Source organism: Pseudoliparis swirei, chromosome 17 (assembly GCF_029220125.1).
Source record: "Pseudoliparis swirei isolate HS2019 ecotype Mariana Trench chromosome 17, NWPU_hadal_v1, whole genome shotgun sequence".
Lineage (NCBI taxonomy): Eukaryota > Metazoa > Chordata > Actinopteri > Perciformes > Liparidae > Pseudoliparis > Pseudoliparis swirei.
The window spans coordinates 16,489,734-16,513,207 of record NC_079404.1 but is presented as its reverse complement, the minus strand read 5'-3'; the positions used below and the strand labels follow the sequence as shown (position 1 = coordinate 16,513,207).

General features: G+C 39.9%; 1 protein-coding gene across 1 annotated transcript in view; it reads right to left on the bottom strand.

The window, feature by feature from the left end:
* Nucleotides 1–23,474, bottom strand: part of kcnh1a (potassium voltage-gated channel, subfamily H (eag-related), member 1a) — a 43,019-nt gene that overhangs the window by 15,651 nt on the left and 3,894 nt on the right. Inside the window, exons 2-7 of the mRNA XM_056435555.1 lie at nucleotides 23,349–23,375; nucleotides 21,816–21,939; nucleotides 15,765–15,871; nucleotides 15,263–15,391; nucleotides 12,337–12,455; nucleotides 11,695–12,087 (exon numbers count right to left, since the gene is read on the bottom strand). Coding sequence (XP_056291530.1) covers nucleotides 11,695–12,087; nucleotides 12,337–12,455; nucleotides 15,263–15,391; nucleotides 15,765–15,871; nucleotides 21,816–21,939; nucleotides 23,349–23,375 — 899 coding nt within the window. The remainder of the gene's footprint in view (nucleotides 1–11,694; nucleotides 12,088–12,336; nucleotides 12,456–15,262; nucleotides 15,392–15,764; nucleotides 15,872–21,815; nucleotides 21,940–23,348; nucleotides 23,376–23,474) is intronic.

The following is a 23,474-nucleotide window of genomic DNA, read 5'->3' as shown; positions in this document are numbered from 1 at the left end:
CAAGATGGGAGGGGGGAAAACACAACAGTCAAAGAGTAAACGTAAGCCGACTTGATATTTAACACATTCCCGTACAATGTGATGACGTTACATAACCAGCAGCTATAAATATACTCAGCTGTAGGCCTATATATTGCAACACCCACTCAAACAGACAATTTGCAGTCCTATCAGTTTGCAGCGTGTGTGTGTGTGCGTGTGTGTGTCTGTGTGTGTGTGTGTGTGTGCGGGTGTGTGTGTGTGTGCGTGCGTGTGTGTACTGGCAGGGTTATTGATTTGCTAATGTGCTGTGGTCTGCAATGAGAGTCCAACTGCAGCGCTGGCTGTCACTTGATCTGATCTAGCTGCCTGCCAGACACCTCGGCTTCCCTCAAATCACTTCACAGACCTGAGCTCCAACAGAACTCGATAATCTGTGCAATCGTGTTTTTTGAGTTCTGCTGCAAAACTCTGCAAACACAAGACGGGAGAAAAGAAAAGGCCTCTGCTTTAAATGTGAAGCGAAAGCCAGCAGGCCTAAACAAAGCTTCAGATGAGCTCAGGTTCTAAAAGGAATACATTTAATCCGTCAACAAGTCTAACGATCACAAATTGCACACAATGCATCTTCTTTGTTTAATCAATACACAAACTGAGATGGAAACGTGGAACATTTATGGTTTCACAGGAAGTTAGGCTACATGCTAGCTGATTCCTCCCGCTCACAGTCTTTGTGCTAAATGGGGCAAACCGGGTCAGAATGTGTTGGAGCCATGGCCATGAGACGGTTAGCCTAGCCGAGCCTAACGACTGCAGCTAGCCTTTCACCAGTTCCCAAATACAACACGTCACGAATTAACACAATGTATTTTGATTGTTTAATTTCCCCTCATCCCTCTGCTTACACTATTTATTGCTAAGCTAACGGGTCACACAGATATCACACCGGCTGTAAACAAAGTGTTCACTTTTGTGAAGAAAGGAAAATAAAGCGTATTCCTCCGAAAAGGTGACATATGCCTATTAGACGGTGTTCATTGTGTAAAACAAAAGGTAGTTTAATTACCAATTACAACTCACCATTACTTATTATTTTCCAATTGAATGTAGAAGGAGGCAGTATATCATACAAGCATTTCTCACATTGAGGACCTCGAGTGAAAGACTTCATTTTCCTGTTTGATAATATTTAAAGAAAATGAAATCCTTAAAGTAACATTATGTAACAATTGTACCTTAAAATAACAGCTTGAAAAAAATTGTGCCGCTACAATGACTATTAATATGGCGATTTGCGCCTCCGCCATTGCCATCGGGGGTCTGTGGGGAAATAACTCCGCTATGTAGGATTCTGGAGCCGCCCGATCCGGGGCGGATGGACTTCGACCTGCTTTCTGGCAGTGATTACGCAATGTCATATAGTGCCACTCCACGCTCGCAGCTACAGTATAAGGGTAGCTTTTTTATGTAGCTTTTTAGTGTTGTCAACAATATTGTATTCGATCACACGTACTCCACATTCAAACATTTAGAAAACAACGTATATAGGCTGAAAACACGATCGGTATTTCATCTAAACTAAATGTTGTCATTCTTTTGGTTATGTTGTAACAATTCGCCCTTAGCAACTCAATCAAGGGGAAAAGGTACAATACGCTTAAAAAAAAGGGATGAACACATACACTACAAACAATCAAACCCACTCAAAACGAAGTATAATCCCCGGATCCCGACAGTCCTTGCAGTCCCCCAAAACAAAAGTAAATTACTGCTCGCGCACACACACCCCCTCCCCCCAAAAGCCGGCAAACAGCTGACCGACCAGGCGGAAACGTGGCGAGGCGCCGCGTTCAATCCCCGCGCTACTTCACCCTAGTCCGGTAGGTGCTGGGCCCAGTTCAGTGTTCCTGCGCAGTCTTCGTATATTAGCAGGGCTCTCAAGTTTTGAAGACAGGCAAGAGTGACATTTCCATCAGCATGTTTGGAGCGCACCTGTCAGCGCGCTCCAAACAAAAAAAAACTTGCGTCACCTCCCCCTCGTCACCTTTTATAACCCGTGACACGTACAAATAATAACAATAATAATTATAATAATACAGGACAACACATGATCCCAACTCAATACAAGTGTATGCGAGGCTGCATCTATCGTAACTGGGTATTTACGACACTGAAGTAAACGTTAAATACCTCAAAAACTGAAGGGGGCGCTAAAAGGGAAAAACTACATAATGGGGCTTTAAAGTTCTAAGAAAACAAATCAAAAAAGTTGAATTTCAGTTTTTCCTCGACAACCAAACAAATCACCTTCTAGGGGAAGATCTTGCAATGAGATTGAAAGCTCAAGCAGGAACTAAATGGATCTTGCGGTGAGATTGTTTCGACAACTACTGCTGCTAAGGTCAAACGTTAACTTCCTTTTTAAAAAGTTAAAAAGTCCTGTTGATCACTTTATCTACAAAGTTTCGGTCCTCAAACCTTTTATCTGGTAAAATGTTACTTGGCGTGAACCTTTTTATGTTTCATAATCTAACGTGTTCCACATTAAATCATAACGAAAAGCCATACATTAAAGCTTCTGACACCCTGATTTGGTGAAGTTGCTAAATAGGAAATTCGAGAAAAGATGTCGTCAAAAGTGGCTAAAAAACAAGAAGTGGTTTAATTCAAAGCACAACATGTTACAACGTATGCTATTCAAGCATATTTTCCATGCCAGGATGACTTTAATCTCATTGCTGCAGTTAATTTGTCACAAGTGACATGTTTGTTACTGCCGACGTGAGGACTGAACCGGCTCTCATGCAGTTTTAATGACGCTTTCCATTTTCAAATTGTACTACACAACATAATCTGATGGATGTTATCTCTCGGCACTAAAAAAAGCTTTAGCAAGAAAAAAATAAACCAAGCAGCACAAATCTTTTCTTGTGACATTTACGTCATGCATTGATGCTTCTGCTGTCGTACCCTCATTGAGCACCACAGCTAAAATGATGATGCAAGAATAAAACGTCACAGGAAACATTGAGCGTGTGTGACTATTGCTGTTGAAGCCCGTCAAGTTTGTGTGTGAGTGTGTCTAATGAGACACAAAAACTGTAATATCATCATATTCTAATCAAACTGAAGCCTACTTGAGTGACAGCTCGGTGGTTCCAATTCTTCCCATCACGTCCCATGCAAGAATACAGGCAGAAGAGGGAGGGGGAGGAGGCCATGCAAACAGAACAGATGGAAAAGAAGAAAAACAAAAACGAAGCACATGTAAGAGAGAAGACACTTGATCAGGAGCAAAGCGATGAATAAACATATGACAAAAAGCAATACTCAACAAAGGCTTCAAAATTAAAAAGAAACATAAAACCGTCCGTGTTGGTAAAGCATGTGCAGTACGACAGACGCATGCACCATCAACGCTTTGCCGCCACATTAGGTGGTTTCATTGGCTGCCGTTCTGGATTATCAGTCATTAGAAACTGAAACGATGACGGTCTCGAGGTAACATACGCCACTTAAAGATTGCCAAGAACAACTTTGACAGCCACTTCTCGTTAATGGTCTTACCCTCTCTATTTGGAAACCTGTGGGGTGGGAAAAAAAACGGCCATCAAAGTTATTCATGTCAGTCGTTAACGTCCGGAGGAACAGAAAGATGTTTCAACCCCTGCCTTAATAACACAGGAGATTGTTTACCCGCTCTCATGAACCCTGGCCATGGATTGCCTCAAAGCAATTTGGAGCAAATTGGAGTCGCTGAGTTGTTGCAGAGACACAGTGGAAGATGATCCGGGAAGTGGACGCTCATCTTTCATGTTCCTTTACAGCCAGTGGGTCTGGACTCTTGTCAGAGGCTGAATGTACACTTGTACAAAGTGAAGGCATGCAACTAAAAATTACTCTTAATTCTATACAATTTCAGAAAATACAGATTGTAAAGCCCTCTGAGGCAAAATTGAAATGTGTGAGAATGGGCAAAACAAAATAAACTGAATTGAAATAGTGAAAAATGCCTTTCTTAAAAGTTGTCAATGGTCAAATACTCAATGTAAAGTGTTGTGTTGCGTCTGTGCAGCCAAAGCCTCATATTGCTTCATCTCCTGTCATACTCTCCAAAAACACATTTCAGAGCCACATTATTGGCCTCGTGACATGTCATTTTGTTATAATTATAATGAGCACATCTTTACTCTAGAACAAAGCCGCACTGCCAGTTTCTGGCTGGTAGTTCCTCCTCTGGGAGAGGATGCTCAGAGACAAGGCCGAGTCTGGAGCTACCGGTTCTAGCGCATGCGCAGTGGAGCTGGAGCTGGAATTCTGGAGAGTTATTGCAGACGGGGCTGGAAATAAAGGGATGTTGTCTGATCAGGTGCTCTTTGGATGAGCTCGTACGGATGGCTGACGATATCAAATAAGACGTTTTCAAATAGAAAGCATTCGTTTATGTTCTTTTATGAAAAGATCTTTTTCAATAACTGCAGAATTGTACTCCCATCAATAAAAGTAGACGACTATGACACCCTCCCTGCCTCAGGAAACAAATAGAATATTAATGATACGATTGTGGCAACGACTGTTTACAGGTTTTCAGGCCATTCTTTTATCCGTCAGCTCTCTACATCCATCTTTTTTCTGTCTGTGCAATGCATGATGGTAGTTAGCACTAAATTTAGTGAATATGAATTAAAAAAAAATATTTTATGTTGCATTGTGAGATTTTTTTCCAGCACTGTTGTTACGACCCGTGACTGAGACGGCCCTGTTCCAGGAAGAGGGTGGAGCTATGTCTTTCAAGTCTGGCACGCCTGGAGCAACACCACCTGGGAGGCATCTCCTAATCAGTGGGCGGGACGTATAGACACCCTGAAAGCAAGTGTCTCTCTCTCTTCACCTCTGAGCTTAACCATTCTGTGACATCAGGCCACCATTTGTGTGTTTTTGGGTCAAGCTGTGGAGAGGTTCTCTGCCATTTGTGTTGTGTCTTTTCTCCTGTTTTGTGGTAAGACAGGGAGCTTAGTATTGTTTTTCATTTCACCACAGTAGTTTTATTTTCTAGTTAGCATTGGGGTTTTGTTTTGTTGTGTTGGCCTTGGAGACCCTGACGCCTTTTTACCTTCGCATTGAAAATGCGGAAGGTTATGTTTTGATCGCCGTGTATTTATTTATTTATTTGTATGCGTGTTATTCGCATAACAAATAAAGTTTTAAACCGAATCGCATGAAATTTGGTGGGATGATTAGTTATTATCCGGGGACCATTTGATTAGATTTTGGGATCAATCGGGTCAAAGGTCAAGGTCATGAAAAGGTCAAAATCTTCTTTTTACCATAGCGCGGTCAATTTTTATCCAATTGGCATGCAACTAATGCCAAAATGTTCACAATTCAATGCCCAATCTTGTGATATGCGAAAGTATGCGCTCTACCGAGTGCCCATTCTAGTTGTTTCTGTTTTAGTTTACTCTTTGTTAAGCCTTATCTCTGCTAAATAAATATTCCATATTTTGCTTAAGTATTTCACTTTATTGTTCGCCTCCTTTTCCCCCCCTTAGCTGTATCCCTTCTTATTTGTATGTTACGGCCGGTGCATCCCTAGACAACCGAGAGGCCGTAACAGCTGTAAACAAATATGAATATTAAAGATTTATCTGCAGATTATTCTTTTGGGTTTTAACCTGTGGAGTAGTTTTTAGTTTTTATTTTAACCTCTAGTATCGCTATGAAGGAGCTTTAAAGTGGAACGGCAATATTCCCCCCCTATCCCACTAATCTCTAGGTAGCATAACACACCAAGAAATGCAGTGATCATATAACGTAAGCAAAGGCAGGGAATAAAAATACTATTAAAATGTAAGCATGGATGTAAACAATACAGTTTAGCAAATGTTTTATTGTGATAGAAATGCTTTTACTGTTCAACTTCAGGATGTTGTTACAAGCCCTGTTATCAAGGATACCCGCAACAACCCACAGTCCAAAACATAAAGAACAATATATTCAGTTTTCTATCCAACACACCAGCAAACCAGCAGAATTTGGTCTCCCGAGAGCGGGGCTCTTTTTATTAGTTGTTGTAGAACAAACACGAGTAATACAGACAATACTTATCAAAAATAACTATTTTTCTTTGACAATACTAAAAAGATCAAATTACTTATATTTTAGAATCACAAAATGTAGTATTTTTTCCTTCCTGTAGTTTACCACCGACTGCTTCTGCTCCAGCCACTGACACTTGTCAGCATTCAGGATGCTGACAAAATTCTGGACCTGCAACTCCAACTCAGCCCATCAACAAGCTGGTTCTTTATTTTAAAGCAGTACCGAAGCATTTCATATGAGCTCGTGCTGTGCGTGCTGCCCGCCATACGCGGTGCTGCTCGCTGTGACGCACCACGCCGTTTAATGCTTCCACAGCAGTTTACAGTCGCAACACACACACACACGCATGCACTCGCACACACGTGACTCGTTTAAGCTCAGGCACACACAAACGATGATGCATTATTAGAATAAAAAACGGTAAGTGCAGCACCTCGAGGCTCCATTTAAATCAATGCGCGTGTGAACATTTGGAGCCGATTCAGAAGCTTTGGCTGCACCATAAAAATATATTTTATATCAGTTGCAGCTCGAGATATAACTCATAACTGTCCTAACTGGTCAACAAATAAACAACCGGTTCTTTTGTTTCTTTCTACTGAAGTCTGAACCCAAACACTGAGACTTTCAGTTAATATTCAACCGCCACTATACAATCTAACGTATTCACGTAATAAGAATAATTCATCCAGTTAAAAGGGAATGACTCAAAATGCTTGTTCTGTAAAACACGCCTGATTTTTAATCACAGCACAGGATTCAGCCCTTTTGTCAGCTGTCATTAGGTGTTAATGGTTTCAGGGCGACACAGCAGAGCTCTGAAGGGTGCATCAGTTTAATAATGTAACACTCCTTACCCAATTAAAATGTGCCAATTATCTCAAGATACTGCGATGGCGCTCCAGCAAAAAGTCATTACGCTCAAACATTTATGAATTCACAACGAGCATATTATTATGTTGCTCATTCCAACCTCGGCTTTTCACCGTCACTGTAGACAACAACCTGCATGTGAACGGGCTCCGATTATCAGCGTCATGTCAGTTCTGAATTCCTGCGTGAGAAAACTAATAACCTGTCAAGAACCTCAGCAATGATCACTTCTTGAATTTTTCCACTGTCCCAATTTAAATGGCCAAAAGCGGCGCAGACAGAGCACAAATACAACGTTTCAAATGTGTTAGCATTAAAATAAATCATTTTTGTCATTGTATTAGTAAAAGACATTATTTACTGGAGATTTCTCAAAATTGGGAATCCACGTTCCTTGTAGCCGAAGGGCCTGGCTCTACCACATCCACCGCAGGTATCAGATCACAACTTGGCGCAAAGTTACGTTAAACATTAACATTTAACAGCTTACTCAACTGGCCTCCTGTGTGCTGCGGTCGCTGTTTGGTTTCAGGACTCAAAAGCGTTGATGTTTCAGTACAATGATGGAGGTTATTTACTTGCAATTAACAGATGAGTTTCTCTTTGTTGATCAGTCGTCCGTTCATAGAAAACTGGCCTTTGTGTAACGGTGTCTCCAGTGTGAATATTAGGAAATATTCCTAAAAACACAATCTGTAATATATACACTACCGTTCAAAAGTTTGGGATCACTTAGAAATGTCCTTATTTTTCAAAGAAAAGCATTGTTTTTTTCAATGAAGATAACATTAAATCAATCAGAAATACACTTTATACATTGTTAATGTGGTAAATGTCTATTCTAGGTGGAAGTGTCTGGTTTCTAATGAAATATCTCCATAGGTGTATAGAGGCCCATTTCCATCAACGATCACTCCAGTGTTCTCATGGTACATTGTGTTTGCTAATCGCCTTAGAAGACTAATGGATGATTAGAAAACCCTTGTGCAATTATGTTAGCACAGCTGAAAACAGTTATGCTGGAGATATAAGCTATACAACTGGCCTTCCTTTGAGCTAGTTGATTATCTGGAGCATCACATTTGTGGGTTCGATAAGACTCTCAAAATGGCCAGAAAAAAAGAACTTTCATGTGAAACTCGCCAGTCTATTCTTGTTCTTAGAAATGAAGGCTATTCCATGCGAGAAATTGCAAAGAAACTGAAAATTTCCTACAGCGGTGTGTACTACTCCCTTCAGAGAACAGCACAAACGGGCTCTAACCAGAGCAGAAAGAAGTGGGAGGCCCCGGTGCACAACTCAGCAAGAAGACAAGTACATTAGAGTCTCTAGTTTGAGAAATAGGCCTCACAGGTCCTCAACTGGCAGCTTCTTTAAATGGTACCCAAACGCCAGTGTCAACGTCGACAGTGAAGAGGCGACTCGGGATGCTGGCCTTCTAGGCAGAGTGGCAAAGAAAAAGCCATATCTGATACTGGCCAATAAAAAGAAAAGATTGGTATGGGCAAAAGAACACAGGCATTGGACAGAGGAAGATTGGAAAAAGGTGTTATGGACAGATGAATCCAAGTTTGAGGTGTTTGGATCACACAGAAGAACATTTGTGAGGCAGAACAGGTGAAAAGATGCTGGAAGAGTGCCTGACACCATCTGTCAAGCATGGTGGAGGTCATGTCATGGTCTGGGGCTGCTTTGGTGCTGGTAAAGTGGGGGATTTGTACCAGGTAAAAGGGATTTTAAATAAGGAAGGCTATCACTCCATTTTGCAACGCCATGCCATACCCTGTGGGCAGCGCTTGATTGGAGCCAATTTCCTCCTCCAACAGGACAATGACCCAAAGCACACCTCCACATTGTGCAAGAACTATTGAGGGAAGAAGCAGGCAGCTGGTATGCTGTCTGTAATGGAGTGGCCAGCACAGTCACCAGATCTCAACCCCATTGAGCTGTTGTGGGAGCAGCTTGACCGTATGGTCCGCAAGAAGTGCCCATCAAGCCAATCCAACTTGTGGTGCTTCAGGAAGCGTGGGGTGACATTTCAACAGATTACCTCAACAAATTAACAGCTAGAATGCCAAAGGTCTGCAAAAGGAGCATTCTTTGACGAAAGCAAAGTTTGAAGAAAAAAATTAATACTTCAAATACAAATCATTATTTCTAACCTTGTCAATGTCTTGACTATATTTTCTATACATTTTGCAACTCATTTGATAAATAAAAGTGTGAGTTTTCATGGAAAACACGAAATTGTCTGGGTGATCCCAAACTTTTGAACGGTAGTGTATATATATATATATATATATATATATATATATATACAGGGGTGCACATAACTGGTACGCAGGTACGCATGGGCGAAAATAATCAACAATGCGTAATGCCACTTGTGTTACTTCGCGCCTTTGCGTACTGACCGATCTGATGTTGATCATCTCTAACCAGCAGCATGTCATTTCTGTCTCTACGTGTCGCGTTAACACTTCTCCGCTCTCCGTCTCCCGCGCCGCAGAGCTCCGATGCCGGCGCGCGCATCGCTCAGCCGGGATGCGCGCACACAGGTGAGCACACTCTCACTAGCACCAGAGTTTTGTCTGTTTGCTTAACAAAGTATTAATAATCTATTATCAAACAATTTGCTGAATATTTTATTTTTTGTTGACTACTTAAAATGTCAACATTTTCTGAACCTGAAAATGATGTATTCACATTACTCAACATGAACCAAGAGTCCAAAAACACCAATGTATTTGTTGACAATCCACTCAGACAAAGAAATTAGCAGACCACCGCACTCACCTCGTCTACATTCTCGAAGGCGTTGATGACATCATACGGCAGGCAGGACAGCAGGCCATTTAAATCAATGCGTGTGAACATTTGGAGCCGATTCAGAAGCTTTGGCTGCACCATAAAAATATATTTTATATCAGTTGCAGCTCGAGATATAACTCATAACTGTCCTAACTGGTCAACAAATAAACAACCGGTTCTTTTGTTTCTTTCTACTGAAGTCTGAACCCAAACACTGAGACTTTCAGTAAATATTCAACCGCCACTATACAATCTAACGTATTCACGTAATAAGAATAATTCATCCAGTTAAAAGGGAACGACTCAAAATGTTTGTTCTGTAAAACACGCCTGATTTTTAATCACAGCAGAGGATTCAGCCCTTTTGTCAGCTGTCATTAGGTGTTAATGGTTTCAGGGCGACACAGCAGAGCTCTGAAGGGTGCATCAGTTTAATAATGTAACACTCCTTACCCAATTAAAATGTGCCAATTATCTCAAGATACTGCGATGGCGCTCCAGCAAAAAGTCATTACGCTCAAACATTTATGAATTCACAACGAGCATATTATTATGTTGCTCATTCCAACCTCGGCTTTTCACCGTCACTGTAGACAACAACCTCCATGTGAACGGGCTCCGATTATCAGCGTCATGTCAGTTCTGAATTCCTGCGTGAGAAAACTAATAACCTGTCAAGAACCTCAGCAATGATCACCTCTTGAATTTTTGCCACTGTCCCAATTTAAATGGCCAAAAGCGGCGCAGACAGAGCACAAATACAACGTTTCAAATGTGTTAGCATTAAAATAAATCATTTTTGTCATTGTATTAGTAAAAGACATTATTTACTGGAGATTTCTCAAAATTGGGAATCCACGTTCCTTGTAGCCGAAGGGCCTGGCTCTACCACATCCACCGCAGGTATCGGATCACAACTTGGCGCAAAGTTACGTTAAACATTAACATTTAACAGCTAACTCAACTGGCCTCCTGTGTGCTGCGGTCGCTGTTTGGTTTCAGTACTCAAAAGCGTTGATGTTTCAGTACAATGATGGAGGTTATTTACTTGCAATTAACAGATGAGTTTCTCTTTGTTGATCAGTCGTCCGTTCATAGAAAACTGGCCTTTGTGTAACGGTGTGAATGTGAGTCTCCAGTGTGACTATAAGGAAATATTCCTAAAAACAAAATGTGTAATATATATATATATATATACACATATATATATATACACACACATATATATTTATATATATACATACATATATATATATAATTACGTAGATAACATATTTATGTATATTTCTTATATTAAAAAATTCATAATTATTTCGACTCATCTCAGAGTTTCAACAGTTTGGTTGAATGTTGCATATTCCTGCCCTGCTGTTGGTTAGTTGGTTTAGTAAGTGCTACATTTAGATTGTATGGACTCAGTAGTGCAAGCAAAATGATGCAACTTCAATTCTCTGAACGTGGCATTACAAAGACATTACACACCACATCTTAAGGCAATAAAAGGTAAAAAACTAAGAAATAAAGCCATTTACAATTTCACAGAGCTCAAGTTGAGGTAATCCGATTCACCAAATTGCTTGTTTTGTCTGACCAGCTCTCCAAAACCCCAAGATAAAAATAACAACGATGAATACATTTCATTGTTATTTCAAAGATATTTTCCGATAATTTCTATCCCAAAGAAGAATGTAAACTTCTTAAATTTGAGGAGTTTTGTCTGTTTGCTTAACAAAGTATGAATAATCGATTATCAAACAATTTGCTGATTATTTTATTATTAATTTTTTATTGACTACTTAAAATGTCAACATTTTCTGAACCTGAAAATGATGTATTCACATTACTCGACATGAACCAAGAGTCCAAAAACACCAATGTATTTGTTGACAATCCACTCAGACAAAGAAATTAGCAGACCACCGCACTCACCTCGTCTACATTCTCGAAGGCGTTGATGATATCATACGGCAGGCAGGACAGCAGGTCGATAACAAACCAGGTCTTCAGGTAGTTCATCCGGATCAGCTTGGGGTCCGAGATGACCTCGCCGGCGGGTCCGACGAACGTGGTGTGGAAGTTCAAAACGATGTCCACCAGGAAGATGACGTCCACGATGCTGTCCACCACCAGCCACGTCACGTTGTTCTGCTTCGTCTTGAAGGAGACGTTGTAGGGCACCATGATGGCCGTGTAGAAGGTGAGGATGAGGATCACCCAGTCCCACGTGGTCTTGAAGAGGCAGTAGTGCAGGATGATGTGGGGAGGGGTTTTGGGAGTCTCCTGTTTGTATTGAGGTAGGATATCTGAGCCGAGCTGCAGTACCTAACAAAAAGAGCCAGTCAGCTAAACCCAGAAACCCAGATGAATAAATAAACACAGCGGGAGGCCAGACAATACTGGAGCTTGGAGCCGTACTGTCTGACTATAGATCACCAGCTCTTAAGAGGAGCGCTGTACTCCAAGTCGGTGACCTGATCTCAAAGATTCCTCTGTCCAGAGTCTGTTCCCACCTACAGTGCTTATATTTACTCAATCAAATCAGAAATACAAACCAGATACAGTCCCCCGTACCTCAGCTAAGCGGGATTGCTTGTGGACATTCTCTCCCTTGTGAACGGTGGGCTGCAGCTGTTGTAAGACTCCTCTGCTGCTCGTGAGAGCTCGAGTCAGTCGGGCAAACTTCCCCCAGCCTGAGGAATACACAGATAAAGCATGCACACTCTTTAACGCGATGATCTTCCAAGAGGTTTTCTGGTAAATGTTTTGCATTAATACGGCACTTTTATTTTTTAGGTCTTCAAAGCTGCACATTACGTATCAACATCCACCCATTAAAAACACACATTCATACACTGATGGTAGAGGCTGCTATGTAAGGTGCCACCAGCTGTCATTCACAGACACACAGGTCAGTATCTTTCCCAAGGACACTTCGACATGCTGACTGGAGGAGCCGGGGATCGGACAGCCAATCCTCCGATGAGTGAACGGCCCACTCTACCTCAGAGACCCAGTACTGTACATTCCTCTGGGGCTACGGCACCTTTTCAGAGTTCCGAGGAGGTTCTGAAAATACAGCTTTCCAAGAAAACAGACGTTACATTTTAACTAATGGCTTTATTTATGTAAATGTTTTAGCAGTATTAAGCCATTAACATGTTTTACGCTGCTCGTTGTAAAAAGTCCAATTAGTCTTTCAATCACAGTTTATATTCTACTCCATAACCTTTTATGTGTTTGTATCTCGCTTTTAAATTCATCTTTCTGGTGGATTTAAGAACTTTTAACCGTTGACTACTGTTCCATTAAGAATAATTAGTGAACAAACTCATTTTAATTAACACTCAGCTAATTAAACGTTACATTCCTGTAATATTGTGACTATCAAAATTGATGCAGCAGAACCAAAGAGGTCGTCTTTTTCGTTCCAAACGCATGTTTTTCAGGGCAATTCAAAGTCTACTGAAGTTTCCTAACATCCATCAGCTGAGGTTTTTGTTTTCTGGGCCGCAACTTTTGTGTTTCACTACTCTCTCTGCTCTCGTCGTTCTTGGCTGCAGCGGGCAGCTGTTTTTCGTAAAAAACAATCCGTTAAAACTACTCCTGAGCACCAAAGTAAGTGCAACACAGATTTTCAGACAAAACTTATTTTAAATTAAACTTCTCATCCTGAACCGAAGGTGTGACTGATAATGTGACATAAAATGGAAATACTGAATTACACAAAATAAAAAGTAACTTTTGCACTGCAACTTGACAGTATTTAAGGAATGTTTTGCCTTTATTATATACAACAGAGGAGAATGTAAATTAAAAAGAGATGTTTTGGTTGAGTCTAAAAACAGAGCTGAAATGAGACTCACATTTGCTCCTCACCAGCTGGTTGCGTGAAAAAAAAGGAAACCATTTGCTAAAAGATTCCCATTAAAAGGTGAGAGATAGTACGTCAATGTTCTGTATACAACTTGTGTCTGTGGCCCAAACAATCTGTTATTGTGGGTTTAAAGGACTAAGTTCAGGCTAAAAAGCGACTGCTGGTCAGAATAAACAGTGAGGACAATTCTAACATATAGCGCTTGTCGGCTACTGCACTTTTTATTTTTATTTTCTATCTTTGTCGGATTCTTTGCCTTCGGTCGCTCTAAGGCGGCACAAATCAATGCTGGTTATTGATCGATTGATAGAAAGAGGGCAAAAGCTAAATCATTACTCGAGCAACATGCTTGGCCAATCGAAGCACAACTACAATCTTCATTTCATAATGATTCCCCATCTGATTTTCATCACTGATGCTTGTTTGGAGTTGCACTGGTTCAGGTTCTGTTTTGGCTCATCTTCAGCAGCTGTCCAATGACTCATCTGTTGTGTTGAGTAATGATAAACATGTCAACATCATGATGGGTATTTGACTGAGTGGGCCTTTGTCAGATGCACAACGCACAGGGTCGGATGGTGATCGCTGGCAGAGGAACGTTACCTCTGCATCTCTCGTTTTATAATCTCTGTACGTGTCTGCAGTCCTACACAGAAAAATGAAGGTGCCATCTGGAACCAAAAATGGTTCTTCAGAGTGAAGCCATAGAAGAAAAATGTCTGTTTCCACAAAGAACCTTTCAAACCAGGGTTAACCTTCAAAAGATTGTTCTTTAAGGCACCATTTTTGGTTCTACAAAGAACCTTTTAAACCAGGGTTCTTTAAAGAACCATTTCCTTAAAGAGTTCTTCAAAGAATATATAAAGGTATCTCAAAGAACCTTCACAAATGTTTCTTCAACACCATTTTTGGTTCCCCAAATAACCTTTCAAACCAGGGTTCTTTAAAGAACCATTTCATGAGAGAGTTCTTCAAAGAACCTATAAAGGGTTCTTAGAAAACCTTCAAAAAAATTGTTCTTTAAGGCACCATTTCTGGTTCCACAAAGAGTTTTCAAACCAGGGTTCTTTAAAGAACCATTTCCTTAAAGAGTTCTTTAACCCTCCTGTTACCTTTAGGGTTAATTTGACCCCATGCAATGTTTAATGTCGGTGTTCTTTGGGGTCAATTTGACCCCAGGCTGTTTTTCACTGTGTCAAACATACAAGAAATATCAACTTTTTTATATATTTAAAGGGCTATTTAGGTAGTCAACAAACAAACATAAAGTACCTCACACTTAAACTTGGGAAACAATATTAATTCTAATAATTTCCTGGAGGTTTTAATTGCTGGGGTCAAATTGACCCAGAGGGTAAAATATGTTAGAAAATGTTAAGGTAACAGGAGGGTTAAATAACCTATAACGATCCCTCAAACGAAAAAATGGTTCTTCAGCAGGTGATGGTTCTTCGTAGAACCACAAAGCCTTTTAAAGAACCATTTAAGAACCATTACTGTGTGTACGAGTCTACCGCGCAATGTGCAAAACATTTTTAAAGAATCAATTTTCATCGGCAGCGTCATAAAAGACGTCCTTCCTGAAGACATGACGTTGAACAAGTAGAATCAGTCGACACTGACCTTTGGAGGAGTCGTCCTCGATGGGCTGTTTGAAGGCGGTGATGTCGCTGAATGTGCAAAGAAACAGGACCACTTTCTCTTGCTCGTTTCGAATGGGAGCAATCTTCACAAAAAACCAAACGGGCGTCCCTGAAGGTGGAAAAAGAACAACGCACTCATATTTAGCTGCTGCATCATCCACTTATACTTAGAGGAAATTACATTGACAACATGACAGGAAATCTTGATTTCGTGGTGTAAACTGAGATGTTCTAAACGTGCTGGTTTTCCTGTAACACCTGCAAGCGGAGGGAGGGTATACATGCTAATGGAAACTAGAATACATTTATGGAAGGTTTCTCTGGTCTGGCTCTCAAATAATTACCACATTTCCATAGGAGGTAGGAATGTTCTGGGCTGCCTTTGAACTCGACTGTATGTGACAGGAAGTCTGAATACATTTGCACGACAAGAGAGGGGAAACAAACTGGACTCTTTTCCTCAGGTGAGACGCGCTACTTACGGTTTTTCTTATACATCAGTATTTCAAACGAGTTCATCTCGTAATTCTCGAATGTTCGTCGCACTTTTTCCATTGTGTCCTTGTCCGTGAGCTCCCCGTACATGAAGCTGGAGAACACAAGGGGAGAAAACAACTCAAGTATTCAATAGGAAGAGGCCCATTGGACGAGAGAGCTCAGATCTTCACCAGTTGTGATGAGGAAGGCTTGAACGTGCGACCATCATAATGGTGTTGGTCGCTAAGTATTTGCTGGTTTTGGTCACTGGTCCCATTCTCTGATTTCTTAGATGGCAATGTTTTATAAGTTATCTGTATTTTTAAGCAAATAAACTAGTGTTCTGCAGTTTATCAGGCTCACACCTAACCTGTACAAACCAGACTGCTATTTAGAGACCTCTAGGTATGTACACTACAAAATTAAGCTCTATCAAATATAGTGTAGAATTAGATTAAATCTCATTGAAATGTATCTTGAAAGCATAAAAAAAAGATAAATGCAGCCCACTGTCTAATTGGCCAAAAACAAAGTACTTCTAAAATTATAATTTAAACCTGAAGATGGGTCAAGCAACCATGGGCACATTAAACCGCTGTGCAGAGACATTCATGTCACCTTGCTTGTTACTGCCACGCAGCCTGTTCCAGCATGATCTAAATATAACTCAGTTTGTTATGAAGAAAAAAAGAAAAAAAAGGCTAAATTTAATGAGTCTACATCCCGACGCTGTAGAGACTTTTCAGACCAGTGCTTTATGTTACACCACTGGTGAATGTGCCCTCTTTCTTCTTCTCTCTTCCTTTGAGACAGGAGGAATGTGATATGCTTCAAAGAAAAACAATTCCTCAAACGACTCTGGTCATGCATGATGAAATCGGCACAGGTTATGTTTTCTTCGCTTTTTAGATGTTTACAGGATCCAGTATCGAACAAAACAACATATGCATAATTGAGGAGACGCAGAACACAGTAAGAGCAGCCAAGACGAAAATACCATCTTTGATCCGCACACATCTGCTGAAATACAGTACGGAATACGGTACAAATCATGTATAACGTCAAAAATAAACCTTTATCTGAGAGTAAACAGGTGTTTTTATAACAGAGAAGGCAAATATGATGTTGTGAATGTGCATAATTTATAGTGGAAGAGTTAGGACTCATGTAAGACTAGAATTACAGTCTCACGGTTGGATGCCTCGTCAAGCCAGTCAAGTTTTCATTTTACATGCACGTCCGGTCTAAATGTCACCACTTCATCATGTTATCCTCTTAGACTTCCGTGTAAATTGTTTTAATTAGCATTTTAATGATTCAGTTATGTCCAACAATGGGGTTTTTAGAGGTCACAGTTACCTTTGACCACCAAAACCAGTTCATCATCGAGTCTAAATGGACGTTTGTGCCAAATTTGAAGAAATTCCCTCAAGGCATTCCTGAGATATCATACATGAAACGATGTGAGGGAGGAACTGACACGGGAGAATACTTTGTCATATCGGCTTTTCGCTAAATGCCAACGTCAGTGCCTGCAGCTGAGGGGAGATGCCATTAGTTGTGCAGGTGGTTGGTCATTACATGTCATTTAGCAGATGCTTTTATCCAAACCGACTTACAATAATGAAGAAAAGTATTTAACTTATGTTGACCTGACGATGCAGCTGGATAAAACATTAAAGGGACCATAAAGTTATTGCCATTCATCCTCTGAATATCTTTGAAACTGATGAAAATGGGGAGGCCCAAACTCAATCACTGCAGATTCGCAGATACATGTTGAACGTCAGAAACACTGGATGCAATGAAATAGGCTAAAACATTTAATGTATTTATTTCACTTTCTAGGTGTACAAAGACACCCATATATACATTTTACTTGCTAGCGAGCAGCATAACCATCTGGTAATCGGTGGGCGATGCTCAATCGCTATGCTGCACATTCAAGAGCAGAAATGAGATGGAGAATACAGAAAGAGAGACCGGAGATGCACAAACATGTGTCCAAGGAGTATATATCGGTACCACTACCACAGTTCCATTACAGTTTAACTGGTATCGATCCAAACTATGACCAAGCTAATAAACTAATCAACAACACACTGGATAGATGTTTCCACTTCTATCCCGGATACGGCAGCAACCATCTTGTTTGCCGTCATTCGTAAATAAACTTCCCAGTAACGATACTTGAATAGTCCTTTTAGGCTGAATCCAGCATTATCCTGACAATCATGACGCCACACCTCCTTTTTACCTTCGCATTCGAGAATGCGGAAGGTTATGTTTTGATCGCTGTGTATTTATTTATTTATTTGTATGTGTGTTATTCGCATAACTCAAAAAGTATTAAACCGAATCGCATGAAATTTGGTGGGATGATTGGTTATTATCCGGGGACCATTTGATTAGATTTTGGGATCGATCGGGTCAAAGGTCAAGGTCATGAAAAGGTACCCAAAAAGTGGCTGCGGCGAAGGTATGCGCTCTACCGAGTGCCCGTTCTAGTTATAACAAATAATATTGTGATTTGTGAATTTAGTTTTTCAGTTAGCAGTTTTCTTGCAAACCAAGCGAGCTACTTTGCTAACTAGATGAGGTTAATTTGATGCTATTAGGCTGCAACAATGAAATAATTCAATCTTACAGTCAATGTACTGTTAATATCGTATTTGTTACTCTTGTGGACTTTAAAGTATGGGTTTGTTTACTTGATTCATTTCCGTGTTTCTCTGCCTATAAAAAAACTAGGGCTGTGAAACGATTACAATTTTTAATCGGGTTAATCACAGGTTTTTGTGGATTAATCATGATTAATCACATATTACCGATATTCTCGGTATATTTTGTGAGAACATAGAGATTTATGACAAAAGACGGATATATACATTTATACATTCTTCTATACAATGGTGCTGCAACTCAGCAGTTATTTAGCAGTTTTCTTCCATATGGAACATTAATACATCTTCATCCTAAACAGAATGTTTAACCCTCCTGTTACCTTTCGGGTCAATTTGACCCCATTCAATGTTTAATGTCGGTGTTCTTTGGGGTCAATTTGACCCCAGGCTGTTTTTCACTGTGTCAAACATATCAGAAATATCAACTTTTTTATTTATTTAAAGGGCTATTTAGGTAGTCAACAAACAAACATAAAGTACTTCACACTTAAACTTGGGAAACAATATTAATTCTAATAATTTTCTGGAGGTTTTAATGTGGTAAAATATGTTAGTAAATGTAAAGGTAACAGGAGGGTTAAACAGAGCATTTTTCTCTTGTTTGTCAACCATTAACTCCACCATGATAAAATCTAAAGGTGGACAGATTGACAAGTGACTTTTTTTTTGCTCGGTCCCGATGCGCGCGCACGGAGCTCTGTGGCGCGCCAGACGGAGATCGATAAGTGTTAACGCAACGCGAAGAGACAGAAATGACATGCTGCTGTGGAGATACGATCAACAACAGACGTTTAGTTTAATAAACAAAGACGTGCTCTAGAGAACATGTCAGGGGGCGGGCCAATCTTTTTAATGTCATGCGATCTACCGACACTACGCCGCGATCGACTGGCAGGTCGCGATCGACGTGTTGAGACCTGATCTACAGGAAGTAAAAGTCGTCCTTCCGTAGGGGAAGGATCGGAAGGAATGAACAGACCGTCTGAACACCGTGCATGTGAGAGGACAGGAGAGCGGTGTAAGTGATTGAATTGAAGGAATTTGGTTTGTTTTTTTTTTTCAACAACGACCAACACAAGACGGATTGAAAGAAGATTCTGCGAATCGTTAAAAAAAAAAAAAAAAAAAAAAAAAAAATCAGAAACAGGTTTATTGAATGTTGAATGAAACAAGAACAAATTTTTCGAGAATTTTTTGGTGGAAGGTGCAACATTTTTGCAAGACAAAACAAACAACAAGGGAGGGAGGAGAGGAGGAAGAGGGAGGAGGAGGAAGAGGAAGGAGCGGGAAGAAGGAGGAGAGAGGAAGGTGGAAGAAGAGGTGGTAGTCCTGGGGGTGACAGTCAGTCAGTTTAAACCTGTAATTGGATTAACTGAGTTAACGCGTTATTTTTCACAGCACTAAAAAAAACGTAATGTCGAACTTTCATTGTTCTTTTCACAATACCACAATACAAAGGCATATTCGCTAGCGGCATAGTTAAATCGATTCAAATATATGGTAATAGTTCTACATATTAAAACAATTGCATCTGAATACTTAACATGTCGACTAAAAAGATTAATGTTTTCTATTTGGATTCCAAATAAAGTCAGAAGTTTTGTTTTCCTGTGATAAACAAATGACTTCACTCCATCTCATATCCTAAAAATTACTAATCGTAATACACACGGCTCAATATTTGTATTGGCAAGTGTTCTGGAGCTTCTGCTTCGGGACCCGAGGGTCTAAATAAGTAATGTCCTCAATGCTGGCTGTGACATACGGCATCTTCCACAACAGAAGAAATCTCCCACGGTTTTTAAAACCTGGCAGCACCAACTGTTTCCATGTGATTCTATTAATATAGTGCGTACTGGCACGCTTACAACAATAAACAGTTAGTTAAGAGTTCCTCTTTACTCCTTTATCCAAACAGTTTTGGAGCGAGCGCCCCGTCGACACCGTCTATAAACAACTTGACCGTTGCCGTTTCGGTCCTTGCAGCCCAATTACATCACAGATTTGTCTTTTAACCGGTTTCTATCTGTCTTAAATTATAGGAACGTTATATTCCTTTTCACGCTGGGTGATATTCTCATTCACTTCAACATAGCAGAATATATTGTGATTTCACTTTCTGTCACTATGAGTGCAAGAAACCCCCATGAAGTTATCACCTGTGGCCCCACTGGCATCATTATGGTTGCTACACAGAGCTTATAACTTTATTTGATGTTTGAAATGAAGACCCATAAACCAAAAGGCTTGGCGGTTCCTCATAGCCTTGTAGCCCAGTGAGCAGCATTGCTATACATCAGTTGGTCGGTCCAGCACTTTAGCCAAAATATCTCAAAAACAACACAATGAATCGTCATCAAATGTGATACAGACGTCCATGTTCACCAGAGGATGAACCCTGAGGACTCTGGGGATCGCCTGACTTTTCCTCTAGAGCTACCATAACGTTGAAATCTGCGTTTTTGAGTAAAATCCCTCAACGACTATTCAATGGATTTATCCCCCCTCAGGATGAATTGAAATAGCTTTGGTGATCCTTTGACTTCATCAGAACATCTTCATCATGAAAATGTCCGTTTGCACAATACTTTGCTTTATGACTAAATACTTGCAAAACTCAAGACGTTCACATCAGCCGAGATGTATTTTGTGTTAAGTGCCGTTAGAAAATAGAAAATGTTACGATCCAAACATACTAAACTAAGATGATGAACGTGGCGTGACTGCAGACTCTCTTGACCACAACGGACTGATTCAACCAAAATCAAATCTCACTGTGTGATTTCAAAATAGTTTCAATCTTTCTGATGCATTATAACTCTTCCTCTCAACCTGCTACAGTAATCAATAAGGAATCATGCAAAATAATGAAAACACTGCACATGTGCATTTGTCCCATGTAATGAGTATTTTCAGCACCGTTTCCACTTTCTCTTAAAATAAGCCAACATTTTCCAGAGAGAGTTCAAAGCCGCTAACGTGAGAACAAACACGGGACACGGTATAGACCTGCAGCTCATTAATTTAGTAATTCCCTCAAAATAAGGATGCTCTGCCTGGTGTTAAATACAAATAAACGGATATATTAAAGAAAAAAAGGTCTATAATAAACTGACTCTCAGCGAGAGCTCCACAAAACCATTTACTGCAGGCACTTATTACATAAAAGAAAAGAAGCCGTAAAGAGAATATTATCCTCTTTCTGCTCTAGAACTGCAGCATGATTATTTTAGCTTTCAGTTTCTCCAAATAAATGTGTTTGTATGAGTAAAACAAAAGATGTTCTCGCATCACATTTCTGCATCTCATTTCTTTAGCATTTAAAAAACTGTTCTCGTCACACGTCTCAGACACACAGAGCCTCTTTCCTACCTGCAGGTGCTGCTTTTCTGCATCACTTCTGCTCTGTGGTACCCCGACAACTTGCAGAAACCATCATTGCTGTAGACGATGGGCCAGTCTACTATCTGGGCGTTTCCCAAGACAAAGTTGGTGTCTGTTCGAAAGTAAACGGGGAAGAAGGGTAAATTAACTCAAACCGGTTGCAGTATTAAAAAGAAAAACAGTATACCAAAGCTTAAACAGTTGAGGTCTCATTCAACCTAAGTTAAAGTCAAGTAATTGGTGGAGCTGAAACTGAAAAAATAGAAAAGAGGTCACAGTTATTACACAACCACAAAGCAAATGTAAGGGCCATTATATATTTAAATATACCTTTAAAAGGAAATACACTTTTAAGATTAGTGTCCATGATGGCAGCCCATCACACACACACACACACACAAGGTGCTGAAAGACAATGTTGGCCAAACAAATGCTTTGCTTATGTAGGAAACATCCAAACATCTGCTCCCTTCACTTTTTTATCAGTAGTAGCTCGTTACTCACCATCTTGTGGTGTCCTCTTGTGTGTTGCTTAGATAGATGATGTATCACGCCTAGTTAGCTGTCATTTATGTTTCTGGGAAAACAGTACTTGTGTTTGTCATGAATTAAATTGTCTTATTTAGCTATTTTTTATTGGCACAAAACTTTACAAATATTAATATCCATGGTCGTCGATTTTCTTTTATGTGTATGAAAACGGAGTACATTAATTCTCATATTGCATATTTGGCATATTAAAATGTCCACAAAGCCTCCAAGCTAAATTTAGAGTCAAAATATGAATAAATTAAAATATTTAGTTGTACGTCCATTTTTAATGGCCTATTTTTCTTCGGTCCTATTTTTTTAAACCTCAGACATTTTAAAAAGGACATGGAGGAGTGTGCACCATTAAGGGGGATCTAATGGCAGAAATGGAATATTAACAAGTATAATCGTGTACAATCAACTCAACATAACAATAGTTGGGTTTCTTCGTCTCCCGTAGTGTTCCTTCACCCTCGGCCGCTCGATGATGTCCGATTCTACGCTGCACCTTAAGCGTTCACTTCCTGTTTTACATTAAAAGATAAGGCTGGTGCTTTTCTTCTTAACAGCTGGCTTTTTGGACTAAAGATGATCGAAACAAACGTGCAAATGATGACACTTTGTAGTATTTGCCATGGAAAAATATGTGTAATATTGCTTCGACTAAAAACAAATGAAGGTTTGTTTCAAATATCTGGCGAGGACATACATTACAATTATTGAGCTGATTATGAGAATGACTTGAACATGAAAAAGAGGCCATCAATGTTTGCCTTGTTTTATAAGAAATAAAGTGTCATACTTAAAAACACCATATTCAGATTCTAATGACAATTATCCCAGACTGTATTGATAATTTGTGCATCTCATTTTGACACCTCATATCAAATAAAAATATCAATTTGTAAAACAATGTGAATGAAATGTGTTTACAAAGAGATAAACTGTGAGGAAAACATAAGCAGCACACCAAACTAAACTTGATAGTACCTGTCTGTTTATGTGACAGTGTCCAAACTGAAATGTTTGAAAAGGAAAGAAGGTTAACAGATTACAGTGAGAAACATCTGTTGGATGTCAGACAAAAGAAATGAGACCTGTCAACAAAGAAATAAA